This window comes from Pristiophorus japonicus, chromosome 7 (assembly GCF_044704955.1).
Source record: "Pristiophorus japonicus isolate sPriJap1 chromosome 7, sPriJap1.hap1, whole genome shotgun sequence".
NCBI lineage: Eukaryota > Metazoa > Chordata > Chondrichthyes > Pristiophoridae > Pristiophorus > Pristiophorus japonicus.
The window spans coordinates 174,558,751-174,574,734 of NC_091983.1; the positions used below are offsets into that span (position 1 = coordinate 174,558,751).

The 15,984-nt window shown below is 42.5% G+C and overlaps 1 protein-coding gene across 2 annotated transcripts in view; it reads right to left on the bottom strand.

Moving 5' to 3' along the window:
- The window catches only part of bckdhb (branched chain keto acid dehydrogenase E1 subunit beta), a 541,209-nt gene extending 525,459 nt beyond the window's left edge, over window positions 1-15,750 (bottom strand). For both annotated transcript variants that reach the window (XM_070885573.1, XM_070885572.1), the window contains exons 1-2: window positions 15,574-15,750; window positions 12,919-12,996 (exon numbers count right to left, since the gene is read on the bottom strand). In XM_070885573.1, coding sequence (XP_070741674.1) covers window positions 12,919-12,996; window positions 15,574-15,715 — 220 coding nt within the window. In that variant the 5' untranslated portion in view covers window positions 15,716-15,750. The remainder of the gene's footprint in view (window positions 1-12,918; window positions 12,997-15,573) is intronic.
- Window positions 15,751-15,984: the final 234 nt, after the last annotated feature.

Here is a 15,984-nt window from a genome sequence, read left to right on the forward strand (position 1 = left end):
TTGTCACTGCCTGCCATTCTGAAAAGTCCCCATTTACTCCTACTCTTTGCTTCCTGTCTGACAACCAGTTCTCAATCCATGTCAGCACACTACCCCCAATCCCATGTGCTTTAACTTTGCACATTAATCTCTTGTGTGGGACCTTGTCGAAAGCCTTCTGAAAGTCCAAATATACCACATCAACTGGTTCTCCCTTGTCCACTCTACTGGAAACATCCTCAAAAAATTCCAGAAGATTTGTCAAGCATGATTTCCCTTTCACAAATCCATACTGACTTGGACCTATCATGTCACCTCTTTCCCAATGCGCTTCTATGACATCCTTAATAACTGATTCCATCATTTTACCCACTACCGATGTCAGGCTGACCGGTCTATAATTCCCTGTTTTCTCTCTCCCTCCTTTTTTAAAAAGTGGGGTTACATTGGCTACCCTCCACTCCATAGGAACTGATCCAGAGTCAATGAAATGTTGGAAAATGACTGTCAATGCATCCGCTATTTCCAAGGCCACCTCCTTAAGTACTCTGGGATGCAGTCCATCAGGCCCTGGGGATTTATCGGGAGTAAACTAGCAAGAAATATAAAAACAGATTGCAAGAGCTTTTACAAGTATGTAAAAAGGAAGAGACTGGCAAAAGTAAACGTGAGTCCCTTAGAATCATAGAGGTTTACAGCACGGAAGGAGGCCATTTCGGCCCACCCTGTCCGTGCTGGCCAAAAAGTGTAAGAATTCCACGAAAACATCAACAGCAGAAGTATAAACTTTTGGACTTAAAATTTTGGACATTGCTTTAATTTGCTGTTACTGCAAAGATGCAGACAGCCTGATATGGGACAGGTCCAAACTTTTCCCATAGGAATACACATCAGGTGGGCAGGAATCAATGGCTGAAATGGCAGGAAGATGGTTGATGAATGGTCCCTTTGTCATGTAATCAGTGAGAGATCAAGAAGAGTGGTCGATGCACAAAACACAAAGGAAGCTATTCGACCACCCAGACCACTCCAGCCTTATCGAGAAAACAGCCCAGTTACAAAGGAACAGGCCGAAGACATGATTTTGCTCTTTCAGTTGTACTGCCTCAGGCGAAGGACAGTTGAACTTTTGGCACGAGAAGAAGCATTTTGCAGGTATAAGAGTGGCAGGTTTTGGCTGCCATCTCTCTCTTCGACGCTTACTCGCTTCGTTCAACACGGAGAGAAGAAACACCATCTACGAGCAAAGAGAGCCTTGCTTTTCGACTGGGAAGCTGACTTTGAGACTGGACTTGAATACCACAGATTGGTACAGAACAGAAAATACACCTCATCTAGAGAAGTAGCGAGTAAGCCAGGGGGGTAATTAGTGAGCATTTATTCCAGCCCACACATCTTTAAGGCCACTGCATAGTGTGAAGGGATGTTAACCGACACACGACACCCTAGGGGTTTAGTGGGAGGTTTTTGCACGGATCGTAAGCGTATGCACAATTCTGTTGGACAGATTCGGTGGTGCAATTTTGAATCCGAAGAGGGGTGTTTTAGTCATGGGTACTTCGCGTTAGAGGCCTGTTCAGATGGACGAGGGTTGTGTGTTGTACTGTGTTTGTTTGTTTTACACCACCAGGGTGTGTTTTACTGGGTGCAGGTGAATGCTTCAACTTGAATAAAAGCTTTGTGACGGCTGAGACCAAAAGATCTGGCTATAACTGAGTATTTCTGTTTACCACTATAATTCCGGTGTCTAGAACTGTTGTAGTGGGTGATTCGAAACCACCAAGGGCAAAACAACTTGCGCAAGAGGCTATCCAGCTTAATCCCACTTTCCAGCTCTAGGTCCGTAGCCCTGCAGGTTACAGCACTTCAAGTGCACATATTTTTTTAAATGTGGTGAGGGTTTCTGCCTCTACCACCCTTTCAGGCAGTGAGTTCCAGACCCCCCACAACCCTCTGCATGAAGAAGCTTCCCCTCAAATCCCCTCTAAACCTTCTACCAATTACTTTAAATTTATGCCCCCTGGTTGTTGATCCTTCTGCTAAGGGAAATAGGCCCTATCCATTATATCTAGGTCCCTCATAAATGTATACACCTCAATGAGGTCTCCCCTTGGCCTCCTCTGTTCCAAGGAAAACAAACCCAGCCTATCTAAATTGTCCTAAAAGCTAAGAATCTCCACTCCCAGCAACATCCTCGTAAATCTCCTCTGTACCCTCTCCAGTGCAATCACATCCTTCCTGTAATGTGGTGACCAGAACTGCATGCAGTACTCTAGCTGTGACCTAACCAGTGTTTTATACAGTTCAAGCATAAACCCCCCCCCCCCCCACTCTTGAGAGAGGGAGCGAGAAAACAGGGAACTATAGGCTAGCTAGCCTGACATCAGTAGTCAGGAAAATGCTAGAATCTATTATTAAGGACTTAGTAACAGGGCACTTAGAAAATCACTATGATTCAGCAGAGCCAACACGGTTTTATGAAAGGGGAAATCTTTTTTCACAAATCGTACATAAAATTACATAGAATCATCATCATAGGCAGTCCCTCGGGGTCGAGGATGACTTGCTTCCACACTAAAAATGAGTACTCAGGTGATTGATGAACTCATTTTAAATGTGGAAGATGCCTGTGTGTGAATTATTTTAACGTGGGGTGGCCATCGCACACCAGCCACCACACGGGCTTGACAGAGCACGGTCTTGGTCCAGTGGCAAGGGGATCCAAGACGAGTGGAGACCAGGCTCTGTCACATGTGCCAATACATACACACAAACTCAAACATACTCCGACTGTTCTCCTTCCTTCCTCCTTCACACAGGGCCTCTCTCTACATGGAATTCATAGTATGCAATGTGAGCCTCACGACCTCACTATTGGCCCGTGTTGCGCCTTCCCTTGGGTTTTGTCCACACTGCTCCACCTCTGGCCTCCAACCTCTCCACTCCTCTGTGTCTCGTCCGTCCTCTCCTCTCCCGACCTCCGGACCTCGCCCGTCCCGACATAGAATATACAGCACAGAAACAGATCATTTGGCCCAACCAATCCAGCCACTCGAACCTCCGGCCAGTATGGATTAACGGACAGAAAACAGAGTAAGGATAAATGAGTCATTTTCGGGATTGCAAGGTGTAACTAGTGGAGTGCTGCAAGGATCAGTGCTTGAGCCTCAACTATTTACAATTGATACCAAGACTTGGATGAGGGAACAGAGTGCAATATATCCAAGTTTGCTTACGATACAAAGCTAGATGGGAAAGTAAATTGTGAGGAGGACACAAAAAGGCTGCAAAGGGATTGGGAACGAACGTGGCAGATGGAGCAAAATGTGGGGAAGTGTGAAATTATCCACTTTGGCAGGAAGAATAGAAATTGTTTTTTTAAAAAGGCAAGAGACTAGCACATGTTGGTATTCAGAGGGATTTGGGGGACCTTGTCCACAAATCACAGAGTTAACAACATACAGGTACAGCAAGCAATTAGGAAGGCAAATGGTATGTTAGCCTTTATTGCAAGGGGGTTGGAGTACAAGAGTAAGGACATCTAGGGCTTTGGAGAGGCCCCACCTGGAGTACAGTGTACAGTTTTGGTCTCCTTACCTAAGGAAGGATATACTTACCTTGGAGGGGATGCAACAAAAGTTCACTAGATTGCTTCCTGGTTTGAGAGGGCTGTCCTGAGGACAGCTTGAGTAGATTGGGCCGATGTTATCTGGAGTTTAGAAGAATGAAAGATGATCTCATTGAAACGTATAAAATTCTTAGATGGCTTGACAGGGTAGATGCTGAGAGTCGGTTTTCCCTGGGTGGATAGTACAGAACCAGGAGTCATAGTCTAAGGATAAGGGGTTGTCATTTTAGAACTGAGATGAGGAGAAATTTCTTCACTCAGAGGGTTGTGAATCTCTACCCAGAGAGCTGTGGGTGCTCAGTCAATGAATACATTCAAGACTGAGATAGACAGATTTTTGGACATTAATGGAATCAAGGGATTATAGGGATAGGGTGGGAAAGTGAAGTTGATGAAGGTTAGCCATGATCTTATTGGGGCCATATGGCCTAATCCTGCTCCTATTTCTTATGTCCTTAAATACTGACCATATGTCCAAATAATTCAACCTGGGCATGAGCCAAACATTATGCGTGCGGTGCGTCCCATTCCCTGGATGAAAGCAGTCATCAACCTATTCCCAGATTTTGCCATTTCTATTCTGAGAGTACCCTCTCTAGGGACGGAAGCACGCACATCAGAGAAATCATGGTTGATTTGTCATCTGATTATTTCTACCTCTCTATAGGAAAGCAACTTTGCTTCGATTCACACCACCTCAGAGTCTGGGATCGTTTCCAACCAATGTAAAGCATCAAAATTTCAGGAATATTGCATTAGTAACACAGGTGTACAATAGCATAATTTTTTTTTTAATTTTGAAATTTTTTTTAAACAGAGTGGCTTCTGCCAATGAACCAGAAGCTACCGGAAGCATTCGGCGCATAACTGTCAGGTCCCAAATTTTAAAAGTAACTTTCACAACAGATGGAGGTCTGACTAAATGCCAACTTTAGCATTGTTTTTCCCTTGTTGGAAATAATTTGATTATAAAGAAATACAAATGAAATTAAAAACGCGCATTTTCCCAGTAGCAATTTGATTTATAAACATGCAACAATTAGAGACAACTCCACATTGAAAATAGCCAAGATTCCTCAGCCCAAAGCTCCAGGCTCAGCTTTATCTCAAGTTTTATATTTTTCTCTTTTTTAAAAAAAATATCTTTTCTATCATCTAAGGATGGTGCATGCTCAACTTCGTCGTTAAACCTGCGAACTCTTCCTTCCAAATATTTACATCGAATCGCGGTCATTAGGATTTTACACGCATTAGGATTTTATGAACCTTTCCTAAACCTTTGGGGACTGTGGCCACATTTGCGAAGCAGGGTTGTGAATTATTCTAATGACTGGCAAAACTAACACAATTTCCATTCTATCAAAATGACTGCTGACTACAAAGTCTGGCAAGAACAACCAAGAGACCATTGGAACTGCGCATGCACAATGACTTTCGGCCCAAGTTTCCACATAATTTGCGCCTGATTTTTAGGAGCAACTGGTGGAGAACGGACTATCTTAGAAATCGCAATTCTCCACATTTTTTTTTCTGCAGTTCTAGTGAGGTAGAACAGTTCTACTTTGGAACAGAATTTTTTCTTCAAAAGTGTCCGGCCACTGACGCCTGATTTGAAAGTTTCCACAGTGAAAACGTACTCCAAACTAAAGTAGAATGGAGCAAGTGAAGATTTTTGTAGAACTGAAAAAACCTGTTCTACACATTAAAAAATCAGACGCAGGTTACAAATTAGGCGTCCAGAACGAGGTGGGGGGGGGGGGCGGGGGGGGGAAGGGAAGTAATTAAATTATACAATCAATCCTTATTTATACTTCTACAAATATTATACAAATAAATCAAACCTGAATAAACATTTATAAGCAAAGAAAAGATTAAATAAACCATCTTCCTACCTGTGTGAAAGTGCTTCAGCCATCGTTCGTTGCCGCGGGGGGTGGGGAAGGAAACCGCCGTTTGTTGTCGCGGAGGGGAGGGAGGGGAAGGAGACAGCGGTTTGCCGCCGCGGAGGGGAAGGAGACAGCGTTTTTTTACCGTGGAGGGTGGGGAGGGGAAGGAGACAGTGAGAAGGCTGCAAGTGCTGATGGCAATGTGCTTTTATTAAAAAAATGTTCAAAAATTAAACAGCTACAAAGAACTACAAAAATGGTCGAGTGCCAATGTTTTTTTCACACTGAGCATACGCGAACGCTCCAACGCGCACGCGCAGCGTTGCCAGCAGGAAAAAAGCTAATTTAAATAGTACCCGCCCCCTCCCACTTACAAAATAGGCGCGAGTGTAGGCTCTGCCCCCCTGGGCGCAGCGCCAAACAGACAAGGAGCTGCAAAGCGCTCGAGAATAGCGCGTTTTTTTTCTGGCGCCGTTTTAGGCGCGAAAAACGGGCGCCCAGCTCGGGGGGGCGCCCGTTTTTTATCCTGTGGAAACTTGGGCCCTTTATGTTGTTGGCAGCAGTCGTGTCTTTTTTTTAAACGATTTGATATTTATTGGCACAAGCCAACATCTCATAACATACTCAAAATGTAGCTTGTTTATAAAAATGCCATTATGTTTCAACTGAAACTGAAGTAAGGTAAACCATAAAGGAAACTATTATCTTATTACCTATAATTTTACACTATGTTAGACTAAACAGATCACATGATCTTTGATAATTTGAGCCATATCTTATAAATGCAACTTGTCTAGATTTTTGCTCAAAGTTAAGAGAATGCCACAATGTTTTTAAATCAATTATTTCACAGAAAATTTTCCTTCAAACAAAAGGTTATTTCCCAGATTCATGGTAGACATTTTCCCTAACTAAACAGGTCATATCACTATTATTATTGGAAGTTTCCTGAAGCTTTGATGGGTGGAGTAGGGAACAGAAGTAACCTACTGGCATTTGTAGCCTTTAATTTCCATTGCATTTTTAATCTCTATTTTATTGTTAACACAGTGCTCTGAATTTTTTCTCCTTGTTTCCCTTAAATTCCAAATACACCATCAATGTGCTCTTGGTTCCTTACTGCAATCTCACTGTTGAAATCAAGAATCTTTACACTGTTTCTGATTTTATCTTACTCTTTTCTAGCTCTCTTTACCATCCAGCCTTCCATTCCCCTACTACCTATAGACTTGAAAAATGGTGCCAACCTTGGCTCAGACGGAGCACTTGTGTCTCAATCAGAAGGTCGTGGGTTTAAGCCCCACTCCAGTAACTTGTGCACATAATCTAGTTTGACACTCTAGTGCATTACTGAGGATGAGACAATAAACTGAGGTCTGATCAGCCCTCTCAGGTAGACATAAAAGATCCAATGGTACTATTTAAAGAAGAGCGAACAGTGTCCTGGACAATATTTATCCTACAACTAACATTACAAAAACAAATTATCTGCTCATTTATTTCATTGCTGGTAGTGGGACCTTGCTGTGTTCAAATTAGTTGCCGCATTTCCTACATTACAAGTGACTACAAGTCATTGGTTGTGAAGTACTTTGGGACATCATCAAGTCATGAAGGGTGCGACATAACACAATTCTTTTCCTTCTTTAACAGCAACAGTCCTATTATCAATTGTGTTTGGCCAGTAATGTTCCCATTCCTTGCAAGCATGGACCCAACAGCTCAAAACTGCCGCTAATTTTCCATCAAATTGGCAATTGCATTTGGAGAGGCTGGTATGAGAAACGCTCTATATCTCACCTTGGTATACCTGACCGAGGAGCGCTTAATTCCGACACTGGACACCCAAAATGGAAAGTGTTCTATTCCCCAGCGCCAAAACCCAGCACCTTAAGGAATACAAAAATTATTTTTAAAAGAAAACTGGACTTCTAAGGAACTACTGTGCTCTTACAGACAGAAACTCACCATTAATAAAGTCCAACGGTTTCAACCAACAACCCCCAAAAATCAAATAAAAGCAGAGTGCCTGTACAGTTTATCCCTCTCAAACCTCTTCCAGCAGGCCCCAATAATGCCTTTTTGTGTTTTTCAGACTCCTTCCATTCATTTGTGAATCCTCCCTTTGTCTGTTCCTTTATGTTGTTTTCATCCTACTAATTTATTCTAATGATTTTCACATCCCTGCGCTCTTCTTTTCGTTACAACTGTTCTTCCTCCAAGCTTTTCCAGCTAGATTTTGCTTTATTTAAATTCTGTAACTGACTGCAAGGAGAAAAGTTCAACCTAATTAAGTTTTACGTAGCCAAATGCAACATCCAAAATAATTTTAATTTAAAAAAGGGTTTCACCATAAGCTGCCATCCTTGGCTAAGAGGACAGGCAAGTATCCCAGCTCACAAGCATGCATCAATGCTGCTCTGAAAATACTGGGCAACAGAAACTCAGAGCGACTCACACTCTTGATTTTTTGTTCAAGCTCCCTAACATGGCTGAAATCAGTTGCTTGACAACTGGACAATCTCTGACAACCACACACTATCACTCCATTGCATGTCTGTATTCCAATGTGCAACCTACATTTTTTTGATTGCTGAAAATGGACCACTAAAATTCAAGAAAATAGAGCACTTAAGAAAATAATGGTAGAAAAGAAATATCTTCCTCAGCCTTTATAAAACACGTGCCTGATCCAGTTTTGAAAATTATGGAATTAACTTTTTTTTGTATGAAATCCCTCTATTTTCCTTCACAGGTCATACTTGGTCTCGCACCGCCTGAAGACAAGGAGAGTTTGGCAGGCAACCTGTTCACTCATCTCTCACAATACACAAGCACTAGGAGATGTGCACCAGCAGGTTGTTATAATTCTCTCTTCCTTGGGGGATACTTGGCCTCTTTTCAGCAATTAATAGAAATCAAACATTTTATTCCATGACACTACACACTGATATTACAACACATTTCACCACTGCAGCAGTATACATTTTGTTCCTGATTTACATGATTCATAGTTAAAAGAATGTTACCTCTTATTTTCTACCGAATATATGTTATTTTCTCTTTTCCCAATATTTGTAGAGGAGTAAATGAATTCAGACATTGGCCCAGATTTCTCTGCAGCAGGGCATCTAATAGTGTCTCGTCTCCAATGGCAGCTGGTCATTATCCCACCATTCACATCCTATCTTGACTAATGTTTTTCGAACTCCTGGCATTACCATTTGAATTTGGGCCATCATCCCTTTTTGTCTCTCTAATCTCTCCTGTCTTCCAACCTATCACAGACCTTCCCTTTTGTTCTTTCTTCCCCTCTCCCTTTCAGTGCTTGTTAAGAATCTGATCTTTTCAAACACTCTCCAGTTCTGACGAAGGGTCATTGACCCGAAACGTTAACTCTGCTTCCTCTCCACAGATGCTGCCTGATCTGCTGAGATTTCCAACATTTTCTGTTTTTATATCTAATAGTGTCTGCTGTTAGTTAGACATGCCCTTACATGGTTAGGTGGCGAGTTTAGTTCATACCTGCCACGCAAATACTGCAACTTCACGTGAATCAATCAATTTCAATGGTGAGGCAGACAGAGAGATGCCGTTTTCGTGAAGCTACGGGTGAAGTCGCGCAACTCAAGACATCAACTTTTGGATATTCGCATTTAACCGCGCATCTCCCCTCATCTGAAGTTGCTGTATCATTTGCGCATAAGTAACGGCGAACTCCAAAAGTCTCACCATTATTTTGACAGCAAATTTGACCCATTATTTTTAGTTTGTCATTCAGCTGATACCAATACACGAATGAAATGATGAGTGAGTCTCAGTTGTAAATAATGACAGAAAACAATCTACAGAATTTGCTGGAGGCAACTGAAAGCTGTAAAGGAGGGAAGAAGTTGTAATTTGTAGCTTGACAAGCCAGTTTTTCCAGTAACACCAGAAGCATGCAGCAAACATGTCAGCAGAAGTATTCATTTTAAGAGACAGGGCACATAAATGCAGTTAATTTTATGTCCAAGTTCAAAATTAATTCATTTTCATCTACATTAGTCACATCCAGATCTCTACTTTAGGGAAAGCCTGCAAATAAAACACCTTACATTAATATAGCGCCTTAAACGTAATAAAATGTCCCAAACAAAATGCAAGAATGAAAATATATATTTTAAACATTATACATAGAAAGTAGGGGCAGGAGTAGGCCATTTGACCCATGGTGCCTGCTCCGCCGTTCAATAAGATCATGGCTGATCTGATCCTGGCCTCAACTCCACTTCCCCGCCATAACCCTTGACTCCCTTATCATTCAAAAATCTGTCTACTTCCACCTTCAATACATTCAATGACCCAGTATTCTGGAGCAGAGAATTTCAAAGATTCACGACCCTCAGAAGAAATTGCTCCTCATTTCCATTTTAAATGGGCAACCCCTTATGCCCCCGAGTTCTAGATTCTCCCAAGAATGGAGACAACCTCTCTGCAGCTATCCTGTCAAGCCCCCTCAGAATCTTATATGTTTCAATAAGATCACCTCTCATTCTTCTAAACTCCAATGAGCATAGGCCCAACCTGCTCAACCTTTCTTCATGTGACAACCCCTTCATCTCAGGAATCAACCTCGTGAACCTTCTCTGAGTGTTTAAAGACCAGGATCTCAAATCTGGCACCAAGCTTATTGTCTGCAGGGCAGTAGTGATACCCGTCCTCCTATTTGGCTCAGAGATGTGGATCATATACAGCAGACATCTAAAAGCACTGGAAAAGTACTACTAACGCTGCCTCCGCAAGATCCTGCAAATCCACTGGGAGGATAGACGCACCGTCAGTGTTTTCGCTCAGGCCAACATCACCAACATTGAAGCTCGACCAGCTCCGTTGGGCGGGCCACATCGTCCGCATGCCCGACACGAGACTCCCTAAGCAAATGATCTACTCGGAACTCCTACACAGCAAGTCCCAGATGGGAAAAGGAAACGTTTCAAGGACATCCTCAAAGCTTCCTTGATAAAGCACCTGGGAATCCCTGGCCCAAGACCGCCCAAAATGGAGGAAGAGCATCCGGGAGGGCACTGAGCACCTCAAGTCTCGTCGCAGAACGCATGCAGAAATCAAGCGCAGACAGCGGAAGGAGCTTCCCACCCACCTTTTCCTTCAACCACTGTCTGCCCTACCTGTGACAGAGACTGTAATTCCCGCATTGCACTGTACAGCCACCTGAGAATTCATTTAGAGTGGAAGCAAGTCTTCCTCGATTTCGAGGGACTGCCTCCAATGCAAATATATCCCTCCTTAATCAAGGAGACCAAAGCTGTACGCAGTACTCTAGATGTGGTCTTACCAATGCCCTGTACAATTGTCGCAGGACTTCCCTACTTTTATACTCCATCCCCCCTGCAATAAAGACTAACATTCCATTTCCCTTCCTAATTACTTGCTGTACCTGCATGCTAACTTTTTGTGTTTCATGTACAAGGACCCCCAGATCCCTCTGTACTGCAGCATTTTGTAATCTCTCCCCATTCAAATAATTTGCATTTTTATTTTTCCTACCAAAGTGGATAACCTCACATTTTCCCACAATATACTCCATCTGCCAATTTTTTGCCCAATCACTTAGCCTATCTATATCCCTTTGCAGATTCTTTGCATCCTCCTCTCAACTTACTTTCCCACCTATCTTTGTATCATCAGCAAATTTGGTTACATTATACCCAGTCCCTTCATCCAATTCATTAACATAAAAATTGTAAATAGTTGAGGCCCCAGCACTGATCCCTGTGGCATCCCACTAGTTACAGCTTGCCAACCCGAAAATGACCCATTTATCCCAACTCTCTGTTTTCTGCTAGTTAGCCAATCCTTTATCCACGCTAATATATTATCCCCAACACCGTGAGCTCTTATCTTGTGCAGTAACCTTTTATGTGGCACCTTATCGAATGCTTTCTGGAAATCCAAATACATGACATCTACTGGTTCCCCTTTATCCACCCTGCTCGTTAAATCCTCAAAGAACCCCAGCAAATTTGTCAAACATAATTTCCCTTTCATAAAACCATGCTGACTCTGCTTGACTGCATTATGATTTTCTAAATGTCCTGCTACTACTTCCTTAATGATGGTCTTCAGCATTTTCCCAATGACAGATGTTAAGCAGACTGGTCCATAGTTTCCTGCTTTCTGTCTCCCTCCTTTCTTAAATAGGGGCCTTACATTTGCAGTTTTCCAGTCTGCTGGGACCTCTCCAGAATACAGCGAATTTTGGTAGATTGCAACCAATGCATCCATTGTCTCTAAAGCCACCCATTTTAAGACCCTAGGATGCAGGTCATCAGGTGCAGGGCACTTGTCCACCTTTAGTCCTAATAGTTTGCCTAGTACTTTTTCTCTAGTGATAGTGATTGTTTTAAGTCCTCCCCCACCACCCCCCAAATAGCTTCTTGGATTATTATTAGGATGCTTTTACTGTCTTCTACCTTGAAGACCGATACAAAATATTTGTTCCAAGTCTCCACCATTTCCCCATTTGCCATTAATAATTCCCTTGTCTCATCCTCTAAGGGACCAACATTTACTCTAGCTGCTCTCTTCCTTTTTGTATACCTGTAGAAGCTCTTACTGTCTGTTTTTATATTTCTTGCTAGTTTACTCTCATAAGCTATCCTCTCTCACTTTATCTTTTTTTTTTAGTCGTCCTTTGCTGGTTTCTAAACATTTCCCAATCCTCTGGTCTTCCACTATTCTTCACAACATTGTATGCCTTTGTTTTCAATTTGATACCATCCTTTACTTCCTTAGTTAGCCACAGATGGTTCATCCTGCTCTTAGTCTTTCTTCCTCACTGGAATATATATTTGCTGAGAGTTATGAAATATCTCCTTATATGTTTGCCACTGCTTTTCTACAGTCTTACGTTTCAATATATTTTCCCAGTCCACTTTAACCAACTCTGCCTTCATACATTTGTAATTATCTTTATTTAAGTTCAGGAGACTAGTTTGAGACCTAGCTTTCTCACCCTCAAGAAGAATTTGAAATTCTATGATTATGGCTGCATTCTTTTTGTAAAAAAAGAATTGAAGCTTCCTACTTTATGGTTCAACGGGACAGGGAGAGTCGGGAAAAAATTAGTGAGCGGGCTTTTTCCCCGCACACAAAAAGGGTCAGATCTCATTTTGGCTGCAATTAAACTATTTATAATACCACTCTCTGCAAAAGATTAAGGAGGAAACCAAAGATATCACCAAAATTAATAGACCAAAATACAATGCACTATTTACATCAGAATGAATGCTAAAATTGTTTTAATGCATGAACCACTGAAATACAATTAAAAACAAGATATAGACTTAAACAATTCCATTAAGAACATTTCCTCCTCCCATTTCCATGTTCCGCCCCCGCAAAAAAGAAAAGAAAATTACATACCTGCAGTTGGATCTTTTGCCAAAACATTGTCCAAGCCACTTGTAATAGATTGGAAAAGGTTCATCTTCTGAGTTGGGCCTTTAAAAAAATACACAAAATATTTTCTCATTACAAAGTCATCCAATGAAAGCTGAAGTGCCTTCCATTTTGCAGCAGTGAATAATGAGCTTTGAATACTGTGTTCATGCATCCAATTCTAAAAAATCATTTATAAACCAGAGGCATAAAATCTAACTAATAAAATATTAAACAAAGCACCTTATTTACTTACGTTTCTAGTAAATGATTTCAGAAATCAACTAATACTGTCAAAACTGCTTTTTGTTCATTTATTACTGGAATCAATGAGCTGATGTGAAAGCAAGCTTTTGATTTATCAAAACAAATTCTTGAATAAAACCATCGTGCCACTATCTTGTCTCATCACCTTCATTTGTGCAATGACTTTCTACTACATATACTTTTTAAAAATCCAGAATGGCAAATCAGTATGTACAATATTAACAATTTATCTTTATTAATTACCAAGCTATAAAAAGAGAGATTTATTTTTCACAAAATGGTAACTTTGAACAATGGGATGAAATTTGATATACAAGGTTGATCACAGAAATAAAAACAGAAAATGCTGGTAATACTCAGCAAGTCAGGCAGCATCTGTGAAGATGATTCAGATTTATGATCTTTTGTTAGAACTGAAAAAAGTTAGAGATGTAACCTATTTTAAGCAAGTAGAGGCAGGGAATGCAGGGAGGGGAGAACATAAGAACAAACTTGAAAGTCTATGATATATCAATGATTTAGATTTGAATGTAGGGGGTATGATTAAGAAGTTTGCAGATGATACTAAAATCGGCTGTGTGGTTGATAATAAAGAAGAAAGCTGTAGACTGCAGGAAGATATCAATGAACTGGTCTGGTGGGCAGAACAGTGGCAAATGGAATTCAATCCAAAGAAGTGTGAAGTAATGCATTTGGGGAGGGCTAACAAGGGAATATACATTAAATGGTAGGACACTGAAAAGTGTAGACGAACAAAAGGACCTTGAAGTGCAGGTCAAGAGATCCCTGAAGGTAGCAGGCCAAGTAGATAAGGTGGTTAGGAAGGCATACAGAATACTTGCCTTTATTAGCTGAGGCAGAGAATACAAGAGCAGTGAGGTTATGCTTGAACTGTGTAAAACACTAGTTAGGCCACAGCTAGAGTACTGCGTGCAGTTCTGGTCACCGCATTGCAAGAAAGATATGATTGCACTAGAGAGGGTACAGAGGAGATTTACGAGGATGTTGCCTGGACTGGAGAATATTAGCTATGAGGAAAGATTGTATAGGCTGTGTTTGTTTTCTTCGGAACAGAGGAGACTGAGGGGAGACCTTATTGAAGTGTCTACAATTATGAGGGACCTAGATAACAGCATGTACCTATTTCCCTTAGCAGAGGGGCCAACAACTCGGGGATACAGATTTAAAGTAATTGGTAGAAGGTTTAGAGGGGATTTGAGGGGAAATTTCTTCACCCAGAGTGGTGGGGGTCAGGAACTCACGGCCTGAAAGGTGGTACAGGCAGAAACCCTCACATTTAAAAAGTACTTGGATGTGTACTTGAAGTGCCGTGACCTACAGGGCTACGGACCAAGAGTTGGAAAGTCGGATTCGGCTGGATCGCTCTTTATTGGCCGGCGCAGACACGATGAGCCGAAATGGACTCCTTCTGTGCTGTAAATTGATGGTGCAAGGTGACAGGAGATGATAATGGTACAAGTAAAGAAACTAAAGATGGGTCTAGAGGAGACGTGAATGGGAATATCGGAATCATCTCAACAGCTGCCATCTGGAAAAATGGGGGCACAGGTTGTGATCTGAAACTGTTGAACTCAATTTTGAATCCAGTAGGCTGCAAAGTGCCTAATAGAAAGATGAGGTGCTGTTCCTTGAGCTTACATTAAGCTTCAGTGGAACAGACAGAGATCAGAGTGAGAGTGGTCCCGAGAATTAAAATGACAAGCGACCAGAAATTCAAGCTCAGGGTCACGCTTGCCGACTGGACGGAGGCGATTACAGGAAATGGAGATCAGAGGAAATGGGTTCCACTGGCCTGTCCCTTGAATGACACAAAATTTAATTGCTTCAAGTGAACAAAACCAGAGATCACTCCAAGTTAAATTGTTGTCTGATGAGAAACTTTGCAGGATACAAAGTGCTCATCAATGTACCCTCTAAGATGCACGGCTGCGCAGCTCTTTAGAGCTGACAACAATCTAGTAATCTCAGATTTAAAATTAACAATTTGCGGAAGAGTGTTTCAAACTTCTAGCACCCTTTATGTGTAGCAGTGTTTCCTAATTTCACTCCCTTCAAAAGTGCTTCATTCATTGGCTGTGCAGTGGTTTGGGGCGTAAAGGTTGCCATCACAGTATCACCATCGTACACAGTCAGTAACAGCCGCAGGGTTACACGGGCAGGGGAGAGAGAACACCTGTCACAGGAGCATACTGTCAATGAGGGACGGTTAAACCAGCAGCAGCACTTTTTACATTGCAGCACTGTCTCCCTGTGCTGAAACCGGAGCCCTATCACCGTTGAAGAGTCAAGAGCAATGTCCTCTAACGCAAAGGTCTTCCCCCGTGTCCTCTCTCTCTCCCCGCCCCCTCTCACCGTACTGCGTGGGGTCGGGCTCCGGCACGAAGGTGAAATGCGCCATCGACCGTTGGGCGGCCGTGATCACTGCCGCTCGCGCCCACCTCGCGCGGCTCCGCCAACCGGCTCCACACATTGCCAACATCGCCACCGCCGCCATCTTCCTGCTCCTTTCGCGCGTCACCGTTCGGCAGCCGGACGGACTGACCACACCCACACGCTCATTGGCTCGGGCCCCACCGCCGTCATCCGCGCGCGCCAGCCAACCCGGCCGCGGCTTTTGCCGCGGTGCATGCCGGCCGCTGTAGTTCTGTCCGTGAATGTGAGTCACGTGCTGCGAGTTGTGGACCGCTGCAATAATCAGGGTGCTATTATCGCAGCACTGTAACACCCACAGTAAGTGCCTGAACACTGGCCTTCACATTTAAC